A 23,804-nucleotide genomic window follows, 5' to 3' on the forward strand; every position below is an offset into this window, starting at 1 on the left:
CCGCTCCGCCCCGCCCCTGGCCGGGCAGCCACTCACCGCCCCGCCCGCGCCCTCGCCCCGCCCCCTGCCGGGCGGGCAGCCACTCACCGCCTGGCTCCCGTCAGTCAGTCAGTCATCAGTCACCGCCCCCCGTAAGTCAGTCAGCCCCCGCCCCGCCGGCAGACGGGGTTCTGCCGTTTCCGGGGGGGGACGAAGAGTTGCTCGGAGTTAACGCCACAAAGCGCGGCGGGGGGAGGGGGAAGCCGCTCCGCGACCTGCCCGCTCGGAGGGCGATGAGCTGCGGCGGCTGCGGGCGCGGCGCAGTGCGTGCTGCCGCCAGCGCGCCAAGTTTTGAACGCAACGCAACGCGGCGCGGCGCGACGGGCGGGCGGGCGGGCGGGCGGCGTGAGGCGGGGCCGGCAGGGCGCCGCCGGCCCGGGCCGAGGTGGACAGCGCTCCGCGGCCGCCCCCCCGCGCGCCGCCCTCGGTACCTGCCGTCCCGCCGGCCGCCCTGCCGCCGCCGCTCCCTCCGCCGGCGGAGGCGCGGCTCCGTCCCGCCCCCTGCCCTGGGCGGCCGGGCCCTGCTGCCGCCGGGGGCAGCCGCGAGGCCGCCGGGCTCCAGCCGCCTCTTGCCGCGCCCGCAGAGCCGCCGCTGGCGGGGGGCGGGGGGGGCGGGGGGAGCCGGGCCCCTGGGGGCCCCGCCGGGTTTGGGAGGTCGGTGCCGGCGCCGTGCGGCGGCCGCGGGAGGGGGCGAGCCGGCACCGGCGTCGCCGCCGGGGCTTCACTCGCTGCCGCGCGTTAGGCTGCCTCCGGTACCGGGAAAATGAGCGGCAACGAGAGATGCATCAACAGGGCTTTTTTTCTCTCTCCCCTCCCCCCCTCCCATATATAAAGTGTTGCACATTTGCACGTTTTCGTTTTTCCTAGATGTCTTTGCGATTGTTTCCCCATTGGGAAGGGACACCGCTCCTAGCTGCTTTCAGCATGCTTGGGAGAGCTGCAAGTCTTAGGGAGGACTGAAGGAAGGAGCGGGGTCCCCTGCAGCAGGGGTAGCTCCAAGCTAACGGGAGGGGCTGTTGTCTTCTGCCCCTTCCTGCTACCCCACAGGCGTACAAATTATATCAAGTCTAAACTTGGCCTCTTTGAAGCTCACTGCCTAACAAACCAGCCAGTTCCTCTTCTTAAGAAAGACAAGTCATATCAACGAGTCTGAGGTGCTTTTGAATTTTATTTTTAATATAGCCAGAAAGCAAGATTTGTTGGAGGTGCTAAAGCTTTCACTTTTGCCCAACCTTTACAGTGTATTATTTGAAATTTTTTAATATTTATATGTTCTTTTCTCCCTGCATGTATTATGCCCTAGTGACATGTTTAAACTATTTGAAATGTTATTTTTTAAAATATTATTTCTGTTTTAAAATTAAGTTACAGGCATAAGGTGTACAACATAGCCCCAGTGTGTCAGGCAGTAAGCCTTATTTCTACCTCTTCATCTACTTTCTAGAACATATGTGCTGTTGTGACATGCAGAATGTTATGCTCTTGTGAATGAATTCTGCTCCCGTCAATTCCAAGGTACGAATAAGTAGACTGTCCTCTGAATTATTACATGTATCATTTCAGTACATGTAATAGTGCATTCATGTATCTTTTACACGTTTACAAGTCTTATGATACCATAGTGAATAATCTAATGCCCTGTTAACTTCAAAGCGTTTAAAGGGTCTTAAACTTCTTTACTGAGCTCCTTACTATCAAGACCTCCCATTGTTTGCTTATCTTAATGATAAATTACTGTTATATAATTAATTGAAAAAAAAATTAGTGCCCGTATAAAGTCTTAACCAAAAAGTGTACCATGCGATTGCCAAGTATCAGAACTGTGCAAATAGTTCTATAATAAAAACTATCAGAAGAAATGTACAAAATTCATACTTCAGTGTGACTTAGAGGTGAGGGGAGGGAGATCAACATGTTTCAAACAAAACAAGGTCCTTTAGATCTTTTATTTGCCAGCTATCGTACGTGGCTTGAATATACAAAATAGCTGTTCTTACCTACTTAATTATACTAATATAATTAATTTGGATGTCTAACATGTTTTTTCCCCCATACGTATCTGAATAATACAATGATCTTAATAAATACGAAAGGTGCAGTGGTTACTTCACCTCTGTTAACTCTTTTGAATGTCTATTTACCCATGAGGTTATACCAGGAAAGTTTGATTGGTGGAAAAGGGAAGGCTCTTGGAATGTTTGGACAAAAGCTGCTTGGTGGAATTACAGTTACTTTTAATCACTTACTCCTTTTTCCAGAATTTGTCTATGTGGCTTTATCTGAATTGCTACTTGACAAGGTATCAGAAGAGGATTCTTGCATATAAGACTCATGTCTAGTAAATCTGTGAATAGACCTCCAAGTATCTCTCTTGCATGGCTTGAAATTACCGACTTCCTTAGTATTTGTAGGTGTTGCCTAAATCCTAATCTGAAGGAATTGGTGTTTACAATAAAAGTCTAAGCCTGCTTTAGGAGCCTATAAAGAGGAAATATTATAACCCTTAACTCTGGAGGCACAAAATGTCTTTGTTTATAAAATGGTCTTATTCTAGCTAGTTGAAGAGATACCGTTGCGAAAGTACTGCTGAGATCTGCAACACAGTATATAAATTGATCCCTGTAAACATTCAGAACTATTTCTGGTAAAGACTGAGTGGAGTGTGAGACTAACCCTGCGTCTGCAGTTTTTCAGCCTGAACTTTACTCAGTTTATGATGCTGTCTTGCAAGGTACCAGAACCAGGTTGCTTTTTTCTAATGGTGAGACACAGATATTTCTGCAGATTTGTTAGATCAGCACAGTTATCTGTTTTCTTATATGGCAGAGCTGTTATCTTTGTTATTTCCTGGAGGTGATGTTCTCTGCTCCTCAAACTCCGCTTTTTCTAGCCTAGACTCCTAGAGCAACAGGAGGAAGAATGATTCACCAGCCTGCAACTGGCAGAGCTAATTACAACTACAGAGTAAGTAACTGGTATTATGTAAAGGCTGCAATTACGTAGTGGTTCCTACAACAAAAACCTGAAGTATTTATCATTTTATTATTATGCAATAATGATAATTAAAAAACCTAGTAATAGTTACATCCTTAGCTGAGTAATGAAAGAATGATGTGCTGTTCCAGCTTGAGCAGTTGCTTGAAAGAACCATCACCATGATATCCGGTTGAGCATCTGAAACAGAAAAAGCAAAAACCTTCCCAAATCAGTTTATAAAATAAACTAGTGGATCTAAAGAATCTTATCCTTAAATACTACTCAATAACAAAAAAGTTGTATTTCAGCTGCGCTTAAAAAAGTGCATCTTGCCCGTTTGAAAATCCCTTTGGAAATCTCAGTGCAAAACGGAGCAAGAAAAAGTAATCATCGTAACAGGTGGATGGATACAGTGATGGCAGTTACCATTCTGAAAAGCTCTCTTGTACTGAGTTCAGAATGCTTTCCTAGTTCACGTCTACTTTACACTCTAACCGGCTCTCTCACATAAGGCAGTATTACTATTTTTTGCTTTCACATCACTTCTGATCCATCTTTTATGTTTGTAAAGAAAAACATAAAGCTTTAAAACTCCTCTTTTTCAATTTCATGGAATATAGTTTGTGTTCTCAATCTGGAGATGTCTTAGGGTGCAAGCACTCCCCATTAATGCAGTGGTAGGAGTGGTACATGACCCATTCCAACATACAATTGGGACACAGCCAGCAAGGATGCACAACTGCTGAGAAGGGCTCCCTGGACCCACAGATTGGGTAAAGATACAGACTTAACAGAAGGAATGCAGCTGAGTGTTCGTTTAACCATGATGCTTGGGCTTAAGTCTCTGGCTTAGTTTCATTTTCATTGCCAGCTGCAACTGAGGCTGCATATAATATTTACACCGTGAAGTCTGACGACTTTTTCCATTGTGCTTAGCCATGATAGCTAATGATTGGGGATATAGTTAAAGGCTTAGTTGCTCTCTAAACTTTTCTGTTAGCCTGTCAGATTGAACTTGGAAGGCCTGATTATTTCTAAGGCCAGATTTCAGTAATCATTATGGAATTATGCTTTTATTTTCTTAGGCTTAGCTTTTGCTCGTTTCCTAGCAACACTGCTATCAATATTTCTGACAGCAGCTGCTTCTAATTGTGTTCAGCCTGCTATTCATTGTGAATAGACTTCTATACCATGCTTAACACTGAAAATAACTATGAGTTGCTTTAGTGACAGGCACTCTATAAACTCATCTTTAGGACTACACAGGACTCCAGAAAGGATCAATAGTTTGCCTACATAGATCTCATTGTTAACCTAGGAACTTACAGTGCAATTTGTACAGTCCACAAAGTTTGAATTGACTAAGTGTGTATATATTTTAAAATGATAATATTAACACAGTTGTGCAGTTAAAGAGCCCAAAGCTAACCATTCAAATAACAAGTTCTGTTCTTAAGAGAAATCGAGTTAAACAGTCAGGTAAAAGAGGGAAGTTCTGTTTCTGCCTGGCTCCCTGATGGTAGATAGAAGGCCAGCACAAGATACCTGCCCTTACAGATGTCTGGCTTTGCAGCTAATTAACTTACCGTGTGAGAAGCTTGTGGATTTCCCCTTGCTTCTACCTGTCCAGTATACAGCAGTTGCACATGAGGGTCTGGAAACAGGGTTATCTGCTTTGTTTCTATTCATTTTTCTTCTTTCTCCCTTCAGTCTCACCTCTTATCCTTACCAGGTTCTTCTCTCTCCCCTGTTGCCTCCTCTCTTCCTCCTTGTAGTTGCAGGAGAGTTCACTTCTCCCCTCCTCCCCCACTTGCTATTACGACAGGGATTCAGGCGTTACAATAATTCATAGAAGGTAAAAGTGAATATAGTTATACTGAGCTGCGAGCTCTTAGGAGATCTGTGCTAGCGGTGTTGGGCTACTGAGGGTCAGTTGTGCTTCCTTTCTCTAACAGTTCTGTCTGGCTAGTGTATCACAGCAGGTGGGCAAGTGAGATCAGCAATCAGCAACAGGGTATCACCCTGATGGAACTAAAATTTTCCACATACGTCACTGTTAGATGTAACAAAAATCTCATCAAAAATTGAATTACAAATGCTGTATATTTGGAGTTTGAGAATCCATCACTGTAAGTTGACTCCATTACAATGACTGCTCAACTGAATCTATAACTTACAAATTTTACTCAGTTGTCTTGTAGTGGAAGTTTTTCCTAAAATAATTTCATTTCTGCCGTTGTCTTGTTTGTTCATTCTCATTTTCCATGTCTGTGCTCCAGGTCTTTTTAGGCATCAACATATATTTTTACTACAGACTATATCTGTTATGTCAAGTACGTGTTCCTTGGTTTTAATCACGTAGGACTGCTCTCTCAGTGCCTTCTGGAAAAAAAAAAAAGGAAAAGAAAAAGAAACATCATACAGGTTTATACTAAATGCTGAATTTGCAGAAATAACTGAAATCAATTGATCATTATGTATCCTTATTCTATTAAATAAGTAGGTATTTATAAACCTCAACTAACGACTCTGTTTCCAAGTGGCTTTCATCTGTATTTTCAATATATCCTCTTTATTCTGTTTTGGGGTTATGAAGTGATCTGTGCATCAGTTGGCTGAGGTCAGGAAATTGCATGTCTAAACAACTACTTAAGCAGAACTTAGGTGTCTCATGTCATGAGAGCACAGGATTGTAAATAAACCTACAGGAAATGAAATCTAGTCCATGGTCTAGTCCAGTAGACATCTGGCAATTACAGCAGATGTAATTATATCTACTTAAATGGCCTTCTCCTTTATCTTCAAATCTAGTTATGAGTCTCATCCCAGTTGTTTGGAAAGACACGGTTAGAAGCCAAAAACTTTGACACGGGAATAGTAGAATGTAAGTAGAAGCCCTTTTGCAAACTGCAGTGAATCAAACCATCTCCCTGCATGTTGCTAGTTCATAGTCAAGGAGTCATTAGGCGTATGCAAGACAGGCAACTTTTGCCTTTCAATGTTGGTGCCTTGTTCCACCTCAGGAGCAGAGAACTGGCCATCACGCTAATGAGCTGACCTGCAGCAGATGGGCAGAAGTCAGCTCAGGCATATCCTGAACATAACGTTCATGACTTAGCAAATGTTATTCCCACTTTCTGCTCCAAAGCACAGGGACAATCAATCAGAGCTGCTGAAGAAAAGACTGCATGCATTCAAAGATAAAAACCCATAATTTTGTTATGTCAGGAACTTTCAAGAATGCCCAGCAAAAAAAATACACTCAGAAAGAAAATTTCAGCGGCCACATGAGGTTAGGCAAGCCAGTACTTGAAGGGCGATTCAGAAATAACAGCATTAAGGATGTAATACTGAGGATGGATATGTTCTAGCATAGGTGCTATCAGAGACCTGATTTTCAAAATGATGGCAGTTTTATGCACAAATACATGCACTTATGTAATTATTACTTCCCATTACTGTAAAAGATCCAAAGAAATGGATGTGTACTTGCATGACCAAAATACCTTGCAAAATATATTGGCTTTAGAACGGCAAGCTGATTCCTCTACGCAGTTACACATACATGCATATGGAAATGAAATCCTATTTCCATTTGAAGATTTTTGCCAGGGGGTATATAGTTAAATAGAGTGGGTTCAGTGCCCAACTTCCAAGAGCAGCCAAACAACAATACCAGAAATTAAAGATTTATCTTTGTTATAGCAAAAAATGGTTTAGCATTTGACTAGGAAAAGTAGTAACAGGATTGCATGGGACTACGTTGAACATACCAGGAAACAAACATGGTTCCTGTATGGAAAAACACTTGGCTTTTTTCCAGCTGCTACATTTTTGCAGACATTAATAAAAAGATAAATAGATAAATAAAATGACAGGCTAGGATTTCTCCAGCCTAAATTTAGGCATCCGAGGCACTTAAATTAGTTGTTGTTGCTGTACAGTCTTTATCCAATCAAGAAAGATAAGTGGGATGAATCATGCTTGAAGCTGCCTCTTTCCGTTGACTGCAGAGGAGGCTGAAAATCACTATTTTTCTAAGCTACGTGGCTCAATCGGCTTCCCTCTAAGGGAAGTAAATTACAGCAGAAAATCAAAATTTGAGATCTCATTTTCTCAGTGCAGAATCTGTGAACTTTACTTGGGGATCATGCAACAAAATGCAGGTAGGTTTAAAAATAAGCCTTTAACAAGTGAAGGGCCACACTGAGCAGGTCTGGCTTCTATCTAATAAGTACATTCTACTGATCTTCAAAAGGAATTCCTCATGTCTGGTAGTGTTTAAAGAGGTCATCGTAAGATTAAAACTGGAAAAAAAGGGAATGACTGTTAGTCAAAAGTTAGTACTGGGATTTTCTAGGTATGCTATCGGAATAATATATTTGTTAACAATTTAGGGAAAAGAAAGGACAGACATGCCCATTTTTTCAGCTGCCAGAGCAGAAAGACAAATGCTGCAACATGTTCTACAGCTCCAAATCCCACAATATCCACTTCCAGGAGCAGAAACTTTCTTCCCAAGCATGCTTCTTTTGATTTTTAAGTGCAGTTCATCACAAGCAGTCCCTTATGGAAAGAGTTTCTAGTCTGAAAAGGCAGCAAGGTACACTTCCAGAGACTACATCATGAGTGACAAAAATTATTGTTAGGCTTTAAGAATGGGGAAAAAAAAGATTTTACAGCATTATATAAAGCATTTAGAAAGACAGGATTGGTATGACTAACTGTGCTATATTCTCCACTGTTACCATACACAGATTTTCTTACTGTTTAAAGTGATCACAGATTAGTACAAGATATTTAATTTGAAATTATTACATTAAATGTAGACCTACTCATGCTAGATTAGGAAAAAATAATCCAATTTATTTGTTGAACAATAACATCATGAGACTGTAGAAGAAATAGAAGAAATTATAGAAGAAATTAAATTTTATTTGTATAATGTTGACCTATGTAATTGGTTGTCAGTACTCCTCATTGAAGTAATACTTCCCTTGAATTCGCAGCTAAACGTAGTATATGTATACACTGAAGTAGCTGAAAAGCTGTGTTAGGACAGAGTCAATTTGATAACGCCATTTCTGTTTTGGCACTGATTCCAGTTTGCTTTTCAGTTAGGTTTAGGCCTTTTTTCAAGTATACTTGCTGCACACAAGTCCTGCTGCAAAACAGAACAATGTGGCAGCAGTTTGCGCAGCAGTTCGCGCAGAAGGCAAAGAAGGCATCTCTCTATTTTGCACAGTGGTGTGTCCTTCCCCGGGGCATGGTCATGACACGCCGCAGAGCACGTTCCCCAGTGGCTGCGGGAGGTGCTGCATTGGCTGTGTCTGAGGCCTCAACCCAGACAGACCCTCAGACAGCAGAAGCAGCTCTGCAGGTGTCAGGCTGCAGGGAGTGCCTGGGGCCTCTCCGTGAGGCCTGGGCTGACAGACAGCTCTCCTGTGTGAGGTGTGCTGTGGTTGACCAGTTGCGTCACCAGATAAAGGAGCTACGGGAGGAGGTTAGTAGGCTGCGTAGCATCCGAGAGGATGAGCAGGAGATTGACAGGGTGTTCTCGGAGACTGTTCAGCTCCGGGAGTCCCCTGCCCCCACTGCAGCGGATGTGTCAGAGGGCTCAGCACCGTGTGTAAAGGTGCATCATAACGCTGTTGAAGAGGGCTGGAAGCTGGTGACCTCTGGTAGAAGGAGAAAGGCTCTTGCTCCTCCTCAGGAGTTACCCTTGAAGAACAAGTTTAGCGCCCTCCAAGCCGAGGAGGAGCTGGGCATGGCTCCAAGGGAGGCAACTGGCCTGGCAGACCCTGTGCCGTGCAGGAACCCCCGGAAGAAACGGCGAGAGATTGTTGTGGGTGACTCCCTGCTGCAGGGGACAGAGGCACCTATCTGCCGACCTGATCTCTTGTCCAGAGAGGTTTGCTGCCTGCCAGGGGCTCGAATAAGAGATGTCGTGGAAAGACTGCCAAGGCTTGTCCATGCATCAGACTACTACCCTCTGCTGATCTTCCATGTGGGTGCTAATGACACGGAAGGCAAACTGGAAACCATCAAACGGGACTTCAGAGCTCTGGGAATGGTGGTCAAGGGTCTGGGAGCCCAGGTGGTTTTCTCCTCAATCTTGCCTGTGAGGGGAAAGGACAGGAGGAGGAGTAGACGAATTTTCCAAGTTAACAGCTGGCTGCGCCGCTGGTGTTGGCAACAGGGCTTTGGTTTCTATGACCATGGGACCCTGTTTGAAGATCAACAGCTGATGGGGAGAGATGGGATCCACCTTACCAAGCGGGGCACGCGTGTCTTTGCCAACAGATTGGCCAGCCTGGTACGGAGGGCTTTAAACTAGGCAAGATGGGGGAAGGGGAGTGGTATAGTGGCAGGGGAGTCAGTAAAACACCGCTCAAGTCAGGATGCCTGCAGCGGGTGCATACAACCAGGGGAGACAGCAAGGGACATGGCTATGGAGGATCCTCTTGCACCTCTTCTGGGAAGCCTGCGTGCTTGACTGGCTCTCTCAAATGCCTGTATACCAATGCACGCAGCATGGGGAATAAGCAGGAAGAGTTAGAGATCTGTGTGCGGTCGCAGGGCCATGATCTCATTGCAGTGACAGAGACATGGTGGGATAGTTCACATGACTGGGATGCTGTCATGGATGGCTATGTGCTTTTTAGGAAAGACAGGCCAGGAAGGCGAGGTGGTGGAGTTGCTCTTTATGTGAGGGAGCAACTAGAATGTATGGAGCTCTGCCTAGGGGTGGATGAAGAGCAAGTTGAGAGCCTATGGGTAAGGATTAAAGGGCAGGCTAACATGGGTGACACTGTTGTGGGGGTCTACTACAGGCCACCTGATCAGGAGGAAGTCATCGAGGAGGCCTTCTACAGACAGCTGGAAGAAGCCTCACGATCACAGGCCCTGGTTCTCATGGGAGACTTCAACCACCCTGACATCTGTTGGGAAGACAGCACAGCTAGGCACAAACAGTCAAAGAGGTTCCTGCAAAGCATTGATGATAATTTCTTGACCCAGGTGGTGGAGACGCCAACGAGGAGAGGTGCAATGCTAGACCTTGTACTAACGAACAAAGAAGGTCTAGTTGGAGAGGTGAAGGTTGGGGGCAGCCTTGGCTGCAGTGACCATGAGATGGTGGAGTTCAGGATCCTGCGAGGAGGGAGCAGGGCAATGAGTAGGGTTGCAACCCTGGACTTCAGGAGAGCTGACTTTGGCCTCTTCAGGGACCTACTTAGGGGAATCTCCTGGGGTAGGGCCCTAGAAGGAAGAGGGGTCCAAGAGAGCTGGTTAATATTCAAGCGTCACTTCCTCCAGGCTCAGGATCAGTGCATCCCTGTGAGGAAGAAGTCCAGCAAAGCGGGCAGGAGACCTGCATGGATGAGCAAGGAACTGCTGGCAAAACTCCAGCAGAAGAAGGAAGTGTACAGAATGTGGAAAAGGGGACAGGCCACTTGGGAGGAATACAGGGATGTTGTCAGAGTGTGCAGGGATGCGACAAGGAAGGCTAAGGCCCAGTTGGAATTAAATCTGGCAAGGGATGTCAAGGACAACAAGAAGGCCTTCTTCAAATACATCAATAGCAAAAGGAAGACTAGGGAAAACGTGGGCCCGCTGCTGAATGGGGCGGGTGCCCTGGTGACAAAGGATACAGAGAAGGCAGAGTTATTGAATGCCTTCTTTGCTTCCGTCTTCACTGCTAAGGCCAGTCCTGAGGAATTCCAGACCTTGGAGAAAAGAGAGGAAGGCTGGAGAAAGGAAGACTCTCCCTTGGTGGAGGAGGATCAGGTTAGAGATCTTTTGTCCAAACTTGACATCCACAAATCCATGGGCCCCGATGGGATGCATCCACGAGTGCTGAGGGAGCTGGCGGATGTTATCGCTAGGCCACTCTCCATCATCTTGAAAGGTCCTGGAGATCAGGAGAGGTGCCTGAGGACTGGAAGAAAGCCAATGTCACGCCAGTCTTCAAAAAGGGCAAGAAGGAGGAGCCAGGAAACTACAGGCCTGTCAGCCTCACCTCCATCCCTGGAAAGGTGATGGAACAGCTCCTCTTGAAGGTCATCACTAAGCATGTGGAGGACAAGAAGGTGATCAGGAGTAGTCAGCATGGCTTCACCAAAGGGAAATCATGCTTGACCAATCTGATAGCCTTCTATGACGGAATGACTGGCTGGGTAGATGAGGGCAGAGCAGGGGATGTTGTCTTTCTGGACTTCAGCAAGGCTTTTGACACTGTCTCCCATCACATCCTCCTAGGTAAGCTCAGGAAGTGTGGGCTAGACGAGTGGACAGTGAGGTGGATTGAGAACTGGCTGGATGGCCGAGCTCAGAGGGTTGTGGTGAATGGCGCAGAGTCAAGTTGGAGGCCTGTGGCTAGTGGTGTCCCCCAGGGGTCAGTCCTGGGTCCAGTCTTGTTCAATATATTCATCCATGACCTGGAGGAAGGGACAGAGTGCACCCTCAGCAAGTTTGCTGATGATACTAAACTGGGGGGAGAGGCTAACACACCAGAAGACTGTGCTGCCATTCAGAGGGACCTGGACAGGCTGGAGAGCTGGGCGGAGAGGAACCTCATGAAGTTCAACAAAGGCAAGTGCAAGGTCCTGCACCTAGGCAGGAATAATCCCATGCACCAGTACAGGCTGGGGACTGACCTGTTGGAAAGTAGCTCTGCCGAGAAGGACCTGGGAGTGCTGGTGGACAACAAGTTAAACAAGAGGCAGCAGTGTGCCCTTGTGGCCAAGAAGGCCAATGATCTCCTGGGGTGCATTAGGTAGAGTGTTGCCAGCAGGTCGAGGGAGGTGATCCTGCCCCTCTATTCAGCCCTGGTGAGGCCTCACCTGGAGTACTGTGTGCAGTTCTGGGCTCCCCAGTCCAAGAGAGACATGGCACTCCTGGAGAGAGTCCAGCGGAGGGCTACCAAGATGATTAGAGGGCTGGAGCATCTCTCCTATGAAGAAAGACTGCAAGAGCTGGGCCTGTTCAGCCTGGAGAAGAGAAGACTGAGAGGGGATCTCATCAACGTGTACAAGTATCTGAAGGGGGAGTGTCAAGAGGATGAGGCCAGCCTCTTCTCCGTGGTGCCCAGCAACAGGACAAGAGGCAACGGGCAGAAACTGAACCACAGGAAGTTCCATCTGAACCTGAGAAAAAACTTCTTCACTGTGAGGGTGACAGAGCATTGGAACAGGTTGCCCAGAGAGGTGGTGGAGTCTCCTTCGCTGGAGATATTCAAAAGCCGTCTGGACGTGATCCTGGGCAATATGCTCTAGGTGACCCTGCTTGAGGAGGGAGGTTGGACTAGATGATCTCCAGAGGTCCCTTCCAACCTAAACGATTCTGTGATTCTGTGATTCTGTGTTCTTGTGCCATAGCTCCTCCTTGTGCTAGCAGATCATATAAGATGGTGTCAGCTAGAAAAGTTTTCTACTGATCTGGAGAATTCACTGGCCTTCAAGCTCTTATCACAAAAGCAAATCAAACAATCCAGACTGAAGGACAGGACCACAACTTAAGACTGATTATTACAGTGATAGTCTGATTAAGCAAGAGATTCCTTTGTATTTTGCACTGTATCAATTACAGCTTGTTACTTCCTTCTCCATAGGGAAGTATAATAATAAAATACTAAATTCTTCTGTGTTTGCTCTCTGACTTTTTAATTTCTTTGTGAATAAAATGGTAAAAGGTGTGAGGAAAAAAGTTTTGTTAAGTTCTGATGGTCTGCAGTTAACAGTTGACTTTAATGTGTCAGAGTACCAAAAGATAGCTTCTGAGGGCCAAAAGATTTTCCTGCCCCTGAAAACAGTACAAGCAATTTCACATTAATTCTGCACCTCCTTACTCAGAGATGTGTATTAAACTGCTAGAAGTTTTATGTAAGGAAACCTCAAAAGGAAAGACAACATATGTGAGTAGAGACTTTGTAAAACTAGACTCATGGCTATGTACACTTTTAGCTTTTTTTAAAGCATCAGATAGCTACTGCAAAAACAGAAACGTGACGGTATCATGGGATAACGCAAGTTCCTATATTAATCCAAAATGATCACATCAGTCACATATTTTAGGAATATATTTTACAGAGTTCTCAGTGCCATTTTAAAGAAACTCAGTTTTTGCCAGTTTATTCAGTTTTGTGGGTTTTTTGTTTCTTTGTTTGTTTTTATAAGAAACTAAATTGATACTGCAACAGCTGCTGACTTTGAGAGACATGGGAACAGAGTGTTTCCTGATCTTCTCCCTTCCAGAAGACCAATGCCTACTAGCAAAAACTAATGTGTACACTTCTTACTGAAGTCTGTAAAAAATATATGAACAAGTAAACGGAATGCAAATATTACTTTCTCTTAATTGCTGTTTACAGCTATTAATTCTGTATGTAAAGAAGTACAAACAAAGTAAGTAGAGGAAGGGGGAGAAAAGCTGAGCCCTTTAAACAACTTCCAAAGCATGCAAGAAAAAAATACACAACACTCACTTCAGAACATTATAACAAAATGATCTAGTGTATTTTATTTGGTAACAGCCAAGAAACCTGTCATTTTGCCCAATATGGCTTGCTTCTAAAATTAAAAATTTGCATATACCTACATTTGAGTCCATCAACTACAGAAAATCAGCTGTATACATCCTTATTCCATGACAGCATCACCAGAATACAGCTTTCAGTGGCGTTTTCAAGCTGAATTACAAGATATAAGTTTTAAAATTTTCATTTAGAATATTTTATATTGTTTATATGAAAACATACAAATTTTTCCTTTATACATATGCTACATATAAAACTCATTGCAATTAGCAAGTATCTTCATTTGGGTATTTACCTCTGTGCATATGGGGGAAAAAGGATACGGTTAGGGCTTCAGAAGAAATAATAAAGCTCAGTACCTTTGTATATGCCAACTAAAACCTTATTCAAATAATAGCTCAGATAATTTTTGCTGCTTTTGAAAGATAAGAGATTCAGCTTAAAAATACATTCATAAAACAAAGAGACAATTTTCTCCCTGAGACTACCAGTGTGAGTTACTTTGTGGTAATCTTTGAATGAAAAAATATAAATATTAAAGACACTAGGCTTTATTTTTCTACATGCTGCCTCAAATTTCTGGAGCAACACTGGCATCATAAAAGGTGTAGATTGGAGAATCATGCTCACCAGCTGAAAAAAGCATGCACTTCATAGAGTAGTTTCAAAAAAAAAACTCTTTAATATAGATAACGGACTGTACGTAAGTTTTAATGAAAGACCTATATCCTGTAGTGTGTATAAATGGATAAAGTTTTTTTTGTTTATTTTTGCATTTCAGGCATGAATTTTATCCAAAGCAGGGCAATAAGATCAAAATCTGCAGTCCTGATTTATGCAGAGATACTTAGCATGATATTCCAGATTTTCCAAGCATTTGTCTTTGTTGGTATTCATAAAATAAATACATAATTTGTGAGAACAGCTTCTGGTTAAATTCAATGTTAAAACGTTAAGTTATAACTAGAGGGCAAAGGCTGATGAGCAGTAGGTAGGAAGTGAAAACCTCGCAATGAACATTTTCCTTTCTGTTAGCTCTTGTCAAAATCACTCAGCTCTGAAGGCTAGCAGCTATACTAGTCTTGATTTCCTTCGCATTCTTCCTTTTAAGTGTTAGAAAGAGGTCAGTTTTTAAAGTGCTACAAAGTAACAGAGTAGAGTTGGGATGGATTAAACATATCCTGCCCTAATTGGAGAAAGATGCATACTATATTCCTTTTTCCTTTTACAATTTAAATCATATTTATAACAACATGCAATTATGTTATTTTGGGGGGGGGGGGAAAGCCTTACCTGAAATCAAAGAAAACATATTCATAGGAAAAAAGGGGAAATCATTGTTTGTTCTACCAAAATTTATTGTGTAGTAATTACAAAGTTTAAAGATTCTTCCATTTTAAATAAAAATAATAGTTATAATTACACACGTTATATAAGTACCATGTCAAGTGATTCCAACAAATATCACGTGAAATACAGTGCATTTTCAAATCAGAAAGACAAATACTCTCTCATTCACAGTGTTTGACAAATTACAGGAAAGCTTGTTCACAGAAGGGTTTACTTAAGGTCATGCTCTTATAAAAAGAAGTCCACACTACACTGTGCCACAAAAACAAATCATCTCTCAGAATGTGAAGTAACGGGCAAACCACTCTTGGCGCTGGGGATCTGGTGAAGCCACTGGTGAAGCTTCAGTCTGAGGAGGGCTAAATTCATAGAAAGAAAAAAAAAATTTAACCCACAACTAAATAAAGAGTGCAAAGGTTAAGGAGAAGAAATCACAGAGAAGACAGTAAAGAACACGGTCTATTTTATCATGGATTAATTATCAGTGTGCCTCAGGATAGAGTTTAATGTCCCCCTATAGAATCTGTGATCATCCACTCCATTGGAGAGCATCAGCAGCACAGATAGGTCCGTTTGGAAGCCACATTACAAGGTGGGCAAATAATATTTTGGGAAACCTTATTTAGAAATCTCATCAACAGCTGTAAGTTTTTGGGGAGGATAAAAAGAGTTTTCTTGGAAAAGTGTGACTGTATAAGGCCCTCTTTTAGCATCCTTTTCCTGCGGTAAAGTTAATTTTCAGAAATATGATGCAAGCATCATATTATTAGACATGTGCTCACAAGGACTGGTTGGCAACTGAACAAAAATACACACTGTTTTAATACTTTACACTAACCACACCGAAATATCACTTGCATTGTTTCATGCACACATTTAAAACGCGTTAATATACTAAGGAAAAAAAACTGGTGCGCTGCAGTCAAGATTTGCTCCCCCTTGAGCATTCTCCAGTTCTCACAAAATTAGCAAAATACTGAAATTTAAATTAAATTTAAAGACACAATAAAGTTCCTTTGGCAATAAAAATCAGTAATAAAATAATCCCTACTGCATTACTGGATAATACAAGGCACAAAACAATTTGGAAGAGAAACTCCAGCATCACAGTTCATGAGTTCATGCACGTGCATATTGTAGGTATCTGAGCATACTCACGCACAGCACATGCACAGGAAAAAATAAGCAACGCAGTATATTTAACAAAAGATTGTTTTGTTGAAATACTCTGTTTTTACTTATCTATTTTACATTCTACTACTTATTTTCCTTTTAAATTAGCATTTGCTAGGTATGTGGCCTTTCACATCTCAACCAGATGAGAGGGTAAGCAACCAACTGTGGAACTGGTCATTACAATTACTTTTATTTGCCAGCTTAGAGGTAAGATACCAGTACCTATGAAATACAGAGTATAGCCTTTCTTCATTGCATTCACTAGGTAGGCACATGAAGCCAAGATATTTAAATCCTCCCTCCCTCTTAAATACCTTTTTTAAAAGGAAATAATGTAATTCACTATACCAATCCCTGAGAGAATTGAGACTTTAATGCTGATTTTAATTATTGGAAGCTCAGCATTAAACATCCAAGCATGCACATTTCCTCTTTCTGTAGTAAAGTGATGCTTACGAAACAATTTGATATAGGTTGAGGAAAGGGTAAACACAAAACATTCACGTAACACAGAGAAACAGTTTTCTTACGTAAAAACCATTATCACACAATACTGAATAAAAGAAATCCTGTGCTAATATCAGTGCTTAAATGACAATCAGTAAATAACACAAACATTTAAAACAATTGTTCATATATGCAAACAATTGGAAGCACATGAATTAAATTAAAGTATCTACAAAGGTTTTCAAAGTTGAGTAGTCAAGACTTATGAAAAGGTGAGAGAATACTTCACATTTCGACAAGGTCTTCAACAAAAAGGAATACTGTAAAGAGGTTACAAATATAGTGTAAAAATTAAAAATTTCATAATAGTATTTGTATTTCAGAAGAATGCAAAATTTGTCTGAGTTAAGAAAAAAAAGATTGGTGAGGCAATGCTCACCTCAAAAACGTCTTGGGCTCTTTGGGTGGTATTGGCTGTGGTAGTGGTTTGCTGCTGTTGAACTCAATATCGTGGATGGGTGAGTTAGGAATGGGGTCCAGGCGGTTAGGATGTCCATTGCCCACTCCGCTAGATTCCAGAGCACTTAGATTGGGGACACTCACAAACCTGTTTGTCGATTTATCATTCTTCTTCTTTTGCTGCATTAAAAATAACAAATGTAAGGAAGGCTCCTTGCACCATGACAGATGAGGAGATTTGCAGATTTAAAAGTTTTCTTGGTGGTTGTTTTCATTTTTTTGGAAGGGGAGCAACTGTGGCAGAGTGGCATATTTTTCTATTTGTATTTTTACTATTTGCTTTGACCAGAACTGAACAGCATAAATTTTCACAGAAAAATCAAATGTCTGAGCAAGATGATTAACTTATTAAGAACTAGTTTAATAATCAATGAGTGATTAATTTTTAAAGATTTTCCAATACAAAATCTTGCTGTATTCTAAGATATTGGAAATAGCAAGTTTTCCACAAAATTATCATTCAGTCTGTTAAACCTTTCATTTTTACTTAAATCCTTTCTTGGTATTAGTGACACAGCTCTGCTGTCAAATGTAACTACAGTAAATGTCAATGAAGAAAAAAGTAAATCTCTCCAATATATTTCACCTCATTACTTAAGCACATTTTGATAAGTGAAATACAGAACCGAGAAAACCAACTACATTTCTTTTCTTAAAGCAATGATGCCCTCCTAGTTAGCAAACATTATAGAAATACTGTTAAAGATAAAAAAAGAATCTTATGTTGTAGTTCAGTTTCCTGCACACAGAAGAAAAAAGGCCAGACTTCTAACTCTACTACAGCTAACACTTTAGACACCAGATGGCACAACTGAACTTTTTTCTTTTTTTAATACTCTCCATACTCCTGCTGAGAGTATACCACGGAATTCAAAAATACTGAAGAATTATTCTGATATTACTGTTTTACTGTTCATAGCACATCATACAAAGGAATCAGTATTTATCCTGTCCACTGGTATAGATATTTTAGTGTAGAAGGACAATTCAAATAATTCTCTAGTTCTTTAATAGCTTTATTACGGAGAGCCATATGTGTTTTCTGGCTTCTACTGAATATTCCATGTACTATTATTAAAAAAAAAAAAATCCCCATTTCCCAAAATAAAACTTGATTCATTTATTCTCATGAATTATATATTAACTGAGTATATAATAAATGCTCGCCTTCAATTACACATATAAAACCCTAACAAAGCAGCTAGAAAAAAAAACCCTAAGAACTTATAAATCATTTAAATTTGAATTGAAGAAAATGAAAGACAAGTGGAATCTCATGTTGTTTTTATATAATAATGTCCAACCAGAAATGCATTTGAAAGACAAGAGCTGCTCTGTTCAAGGGTGGGCAACAGTTCAATCGAAGATGAACGTGGAGTCCCACTGTTTGTACTCTCTGCCACTGAGCTATCGGCTAGCTTTGATTTCAGTGCCTGACCTCTCCAGGGCTGGCAGAGGCAAATGCTGCTAATATAGGCACAGTGGTGCATGCATTTGTTACTGGCAAAATAAAACGAACAATTTAACACAAAGCTATAATAGAAAAAAGTCATTAGCTGCAAAGGATTAAAGTAGGATCGTCCCATGTGCTTTACTTCCTCAAGCTGAAGAAGCAAGAAATAACATCACAGTGGAAAAACAGTTTAGTAGAAGTAACCAAGTATGTAAAACACATCAGGTAATATACACCGTAATTAAAACTGGATACTTCATCGGTGGCTTATTTCTGGACAGTTATTCTCAAGCATTCTAAATTTTCCTGAATGTATTATCCATATAAATGCTTGGAAAAATATTATAGTTTATATCTTATTCTATATAAAACAATCTATATGCTTCTAAAGAAGTCAAAACTGGAGACACAAAATGATGTGTAGTTTCCATGAAATTTATGCAAAGTATTATGAAATTTTAGATCTAACAACATACTAGACAGATCCATTGCATAAATTTGAAACGCTTTAATATATGCAGCAATGGTTCTAATTATGCGTTAATATGCAAAGCCCGTAGTAACTCATTTCTGTCTTTTTCTTATTACAAAAAAGCAAAAAGAATGAGATTTTCACTTTCTTTGTAATTCATTCTCCAATAACATAGTACATGCTTACACAAAATAAAGTAACATAGTCCACAATTCATGAAATGAGAGATCAAAATGTTTTGGCATACAACACTATTAAAATCTTAACAATTTTAAGTGATAGAAACATAGGAGAAAAATAAATGAATTATCACTATGGAAATCTGATGCTGAAGTAATTCTCCCAAATGCTTCAGATTTCACACAAAGCACAAACTAATCCACTTGATGGTTAAATTTCACAGTTTTAAAAATGAGCGGTCCAGACAAACTTCCAAAATGTTGAAACAATCTATATCACATAAAGACAAAGCATTCAAATTGTATCTGGTAGTCCTGATATTGTCTCTGCTGGGCCCAAGCTAAGCTTTTTATGCAGTATAAGGCATCAGCAGATGAGCTCGTCGGAGCTGCTGGGCTCCTGGAAAGTGTAGAAGAGTGCTGACAATTTGCAGCAGAATTTGTATATTCATGCCTGATCTGACATGAAATCATAATAAGGCTTAGATAAATAACATAGCCTGATCGATTAAAAACTTAGCGAGACCTTCTTTCATACAGAGACGTGTTACTTGTTCAGATGCACTTGCCTACTTGCTAACCAAACAACTGGATCCTAGGTAAAATTATTCCAATGTTAAAGAACCCTGAATTGTGCAAGATTATATTGCTTTCTTTTGTATGCCTTGATTTCTTTTAACTCACCCCAAACTTGTCTGCGCCTGTGGCAATTTGAGTTTCTGCACAAAGTCTACATAACTGATGGGGATATGATCAATACAATCAAGAGAACTTGGGAGCGATTCAGCTAATCCTAAACTAAACACCTAGTGGCTGCTCAAGTTGACCACGCTCTAAGCTTCATTGACTACTAATTAGATATCCCTTAACTGTAATGGATGCTCACACACAGTGCACATGTGGACACCATCAGGCAGATGTTTAAACGTAGATATTGGCACCGAACTCAATCCTGACTGGATTTTCAGTGTTACCAACTTCCCAAATGCATAAAGGATGTTTTGAGACCAACTGTTCGCTGAGACCTGTGTGAACTCCAAGTCAATGTGGACCTCATAACCTATGTTAATCTTGATCACTGAAGCTCTAGGTCATCTCAGCTGCTTACACTGTACCCCTTGGGTTTCCCCCTGCTTCAGCACCTTCCCACATGACCCCTACTGCTGCGAAAAATCTCTTCCCTTTTCCATGCAGGTCTAACAGCCTAGGAGTTACTGAACGCATGTATTACATGTTAGAGGACTCATTCTTACTGCTGAGGTGGTGAAAAGAAATGGAATAAAGGTAGCCTGCGGCATGACTCTCTGGGTTCCTCCTGTAGGAATGCTGCTGGCTTTTGAAATGACAGAGAAGGTACTGTACCTTTTCGTACAGTAGCCTTCATTGGCTGCTCTTCACCAGGGTGAAGAAAACTGGAGAAGGCTGCTACTAAGTGTTGTCACTCATATAGGACTCAACATTTGCTGGGAAGGCTAACGGCCTGCTTTTATCTCCTGCTACCCTCGCAGTCCATGTCTGGTTTGTCACTCCAGTTCTCTATTATCACTCCATCTTTTTCCATTCAGTCTCATTCCATGCCCTTCTCACAGTCTTTTCCTTCCTCTTTTAACCCTTAATCCTTTTGTTTAGTGTCCCCTCTCCTTCAGTGTTTCTAATGGTCTTCCCTCCTAAGCACCACCTGAAAAATAAAACTGCCCTTCCACTTTCCAAAATAACCAAGAAAAATAATGAAAAAAATAGTGTTTACAGACATTGCTGTTCTGTATTTATAGGATACAGCCCTGCCTTCTGTAGCCTTTCTTTCACATTTCTACCCAGATTTTACAGTTTTGTGTCATCTGTGCTTATCAGACTAGGGCAACAATATCAGTGGATCCCTACACAACAACAGAAACAAACACATCTACACAAAAAGAAAGAGACAAACGATAAACTATGTTCCTTGTTTTGAACGTTTCTTTAAATAAAGAGTGAGTGATATACGTATACACACACACACACACACACACACACACATATATATATTACTTCTTTTTATTATATCCTAAGTAAGATTTCTTTTTCTTCACTTTAGCAATGAAGTCCATGGAACATACCTTCACCAATGGATTAATAACACCAACATTAGGGCTTGCATTAAACATTTTGTTGTAGTTAGTCTCCCTGTTAACTAGCTCCAGTTGATAGAATTTTTTGTCCTCCTAAAAGAAGAACAAATAGAAACTTCTTTTTATGCATTTCAATTAGTTAGTGGCCAAATCTGTCTATAAAATGATTTCAAATAAATTTGATGTTTTACATTTTAAAGAAACCTACATTTCTATCACTTACGTTTCATATTTAGTATGTTTTATATACTATTATATGTAAATACTATATCATTTCTATTCATGCAGTTCTGCTGTCTGTTTTACCCTTGAGAATGAGCATAGACTAATGGATTATGCATTAGGAAAGATTCAGTATAGTTAAGTTTTAATTTTTAATTCATTTGAATTTCCTCATTCCTACTTGGTTCTGCATAAAAAAATAATCAGAATAATCTGTCAGGCTGCTTGAGGTCTGAGTTTGGGAAGCTCAGTGCATCAGGAAGTTTGAAACCTTCTTAGAAACCTCATAGAAGAGACTATTTATTATATGACTTGCATGGCTTACTTCTTATTCCAGGATTGCAGATAGGATACTTCTGATGAAGGTCATACTGCAATTTTTTTTAACTAAAAAAACACTTAAAACTAAAAAAAGCCCCAACACTCTGCATCTAACTAATTTTCCTATTATGAGTCACTGAAACTACAGGATTAACATCTAAAAGCATACGAATATATGCTAGCAGAACTGGTACTTGAAATACATTTTAAACACCCTGCATTAGATTAACATTTATGTCTGTCAAGATATTAAACCAAGAGAGCATAAAAAGCCTTACAATCAATTTCTTTATGAGCTGGTCCCTCTCTGCAATTAGGTCTTTCAGCTCTGAGATAAGCTGCAAATCTTCTGGTCTTGATTCTCTGTTTTTATATTTTTCTTCCATTTCTTCTAAACTTTATAGGAAAGAAAAATACTCCTTTTAGTCTGGTCCAGTGTTAAATGATGAATTAATAAAGTCACACCTTTGATTAGTACAAAAGACAGTTCAAGGAGTAAAAGTAGAAACAACTTGTGTTTCACCTCAAAGTAAAATTTCAATGTTATTATCATTCAACTTTAGTTAAAAATTGAGTAACAACTGCACCCTTACTACAGAAAATAACAATCATCTGGCCAAAATTCTAAAATCTTAACATCCTTTCCGTGCATGTAGTACTAGGTGTTTGGAGAAAAAGCCTTTTGGAAGCCAGACTGAAAATAAGACACTCAAAGATAAAAAATGCGGACAGTAGAATTACAGAATATGTAGATAACACTGATTCTTATGTGTAATGCAGGGCCTACATTGTACAGTATTTAATATTAACGTAAATTTTGAAAAGCTGGCAATGAATTGCTGGGTGAACAAAGCAGTATCATTTTATTTTAATAGATATCTACACTGAATGAAGATGCATGCTTGTGATACTGGAGAAACAGGATAGACAGACAAGGCTGGCACCAACTTCCTCAGCTCATGAGGAGCATAGTGAGACACGGATATCCAAGAATAGTGAAGACTAATATGTAGCTAATTCCTCTCTGCAAAAGCAACTTTGTACCATTAGAGATGGAAATAAAGGAATAAGCTGTGAAAGAAAAGCAATAAACACTCAGATATTAGGATATCGGGATTAAGAGGAAAGTAACAATTGAGAAACACTTGAAATAATATGAGAATATTTGAAATGCTTGGTGGGAAAGCATTAAAGGAGAGAACTGAAATAAGCCAACTGAGAGAGGAAACGCAAAACTAACAGCATAAATTTCCTGTTTTTTCTTCATAAAGGACAAGTATTGAAGACGAATGACAATTCCAAATGACTATTTGTCTCTAAAACGTAACACTCATAATGCTAAACATTGTTCAAAAGGAAACTACTGAAATATTTGTCCACCGTATTCAGCCTTCACGTACATTAGCATACTACGTTTCAGAATACAGAATTTAAAAAGCTTAGGGGGAAAAATAAAACAACAAATGAACCCTGAGAAAAACTATAAACCTAAGGTGTCTAGTCAGCTCAACCTTAATTCCAGAAACAGACACCACTTCTGATTTTAAAGAAGTACTTTCCCTTCAGAAGCAGCTGTGCAATTTTGACTTTGTGCTGCACTGGAGAAAACACTGCATATTCAATTATTTATAACCTTCAAATAACCTACGCATAACTTGAGGAGATTATATAATGTATTTATAAAAAACATTATGAATGTGAACAACATGACTGTTTTTATTTGCAGAAAAAGTGTTTGACTCAGCAGAAAAGAAATATGCTCAGCTGGCTTAATTTTGTGTATACATTTCATGCTGGGTTAAGCCATTGTAAACAAATCCCCGGAGTATAATAAATACATAGTTATGCACAGCTGTCATTTTCTTTTCAGATATTTCAGAGAACTGTCTTCTCTGTTTCAAAGAGATAATATGTAATTTAAAGAATCTAGTTGGAGAACCTAATTAATGATACCCACTCTAAATAACTATGACCTAGATGCTCCATTCCATAAAAGTTCACAAGGTTG

The 23,804-nt window shown here is 40.7% G+C and overlaps 2 protein-coding genes and 1 long non-coding RNA gene across 12 annotated transcripts in view; 1 reads left to right on the top strand and 2 right to left on the bottom strand.

Moving 5' to 3' along the window:
- MCM9 (minichromosome maintenance 9 homologous recombination repair factor) overlaps positions 1–532 on the bottom strand; it is a 56,771-nt gene extending 56,239 nt beyond the window's left edge. The window contains exon 1 of one of the 2 annotated variants that reach the window (XM_068938147.1): positions 471–532. The gene's annotated coding sequence lies outside the window, so the exon portion shown is untranslated. Of the gene's footprint in view, positions 1–87; positions 320–470 lie in introns of those variants that run through there. The other variant, XM_068938148.1, reaches the window with a different exon arrangement.
- The window catches only part of LOC104148470 (uncharacterized), a 36,452-nt gene continuing 13,016 nt past the window's right edge, over positions 369–23,804 (top strand). Inside the window, exons 1-3 of one of the 2 annotated variants that reach the window (XR_011140182.1) lie at positions 369–424; positions 1,484–1,554; positions 2,930–3,003. This is a non-coding gene — a long non-coding RNA (uncharacterized lncRNA). Of the gene's footprint in view, positions 425–866; positions 1,555–2,929; positions 3,004–23,804 lie in introns of those variants that run through there. The other variant, XR_695117.2, reaches the window with a different exon arrangement.
- FAM184A (family with sequence similarity 184 member A) overlaps positions 13,223–23,804 on the bottom strand; it is a 92,083-nt gene continuing 81,501 nt past the window's right edge. For 2 of the 8 annotated variants that reach the window (XM_068938150.1, XM_009681669.2), the window contains exons 15-18: positions 22,075–22,192; positions 21,242–21,346; positions 16,962–17,161; positions 13,225–15,258 (exon numbers count right to left, since the gene is read on the bottom strand). In XM_068938150.1, coding sequence (XP_068794251.1) covers positions 15,177–15,258; positions 16,962–17,161; positions 21,242–21,346; positions 22,075–22,192 — 505 coding nt within the window. In that variant the 3' untranslated portion in view covers positions 13,225–15,176. Of the gene's footprint in view, positions 15,259–16,961; positions 17,162–21,241; positions 21,347–22,074; positions 22,193–23,804 lie in introns of all 8 variants that reach the window. The other 6 variants (XM_068938149.1, XM_009681670.2, XM_068938152.1 and 3 more) reach the window with 6 other exon arrangements.

Source organism: Struthio camelus, chromosome 3, assembly GCF_040807025.1.
Source record: "Struthio camelus isolate bStrCam1 chromosome 3, bStrCam1.hap1, whole genome shotgun sequence".
NCBI classification, from domain to species: Eukaryota; Metazoa; Chordata; class Aves; order Struthioniformes; family Struthionidae; genus Struthio; species Struthio camelus.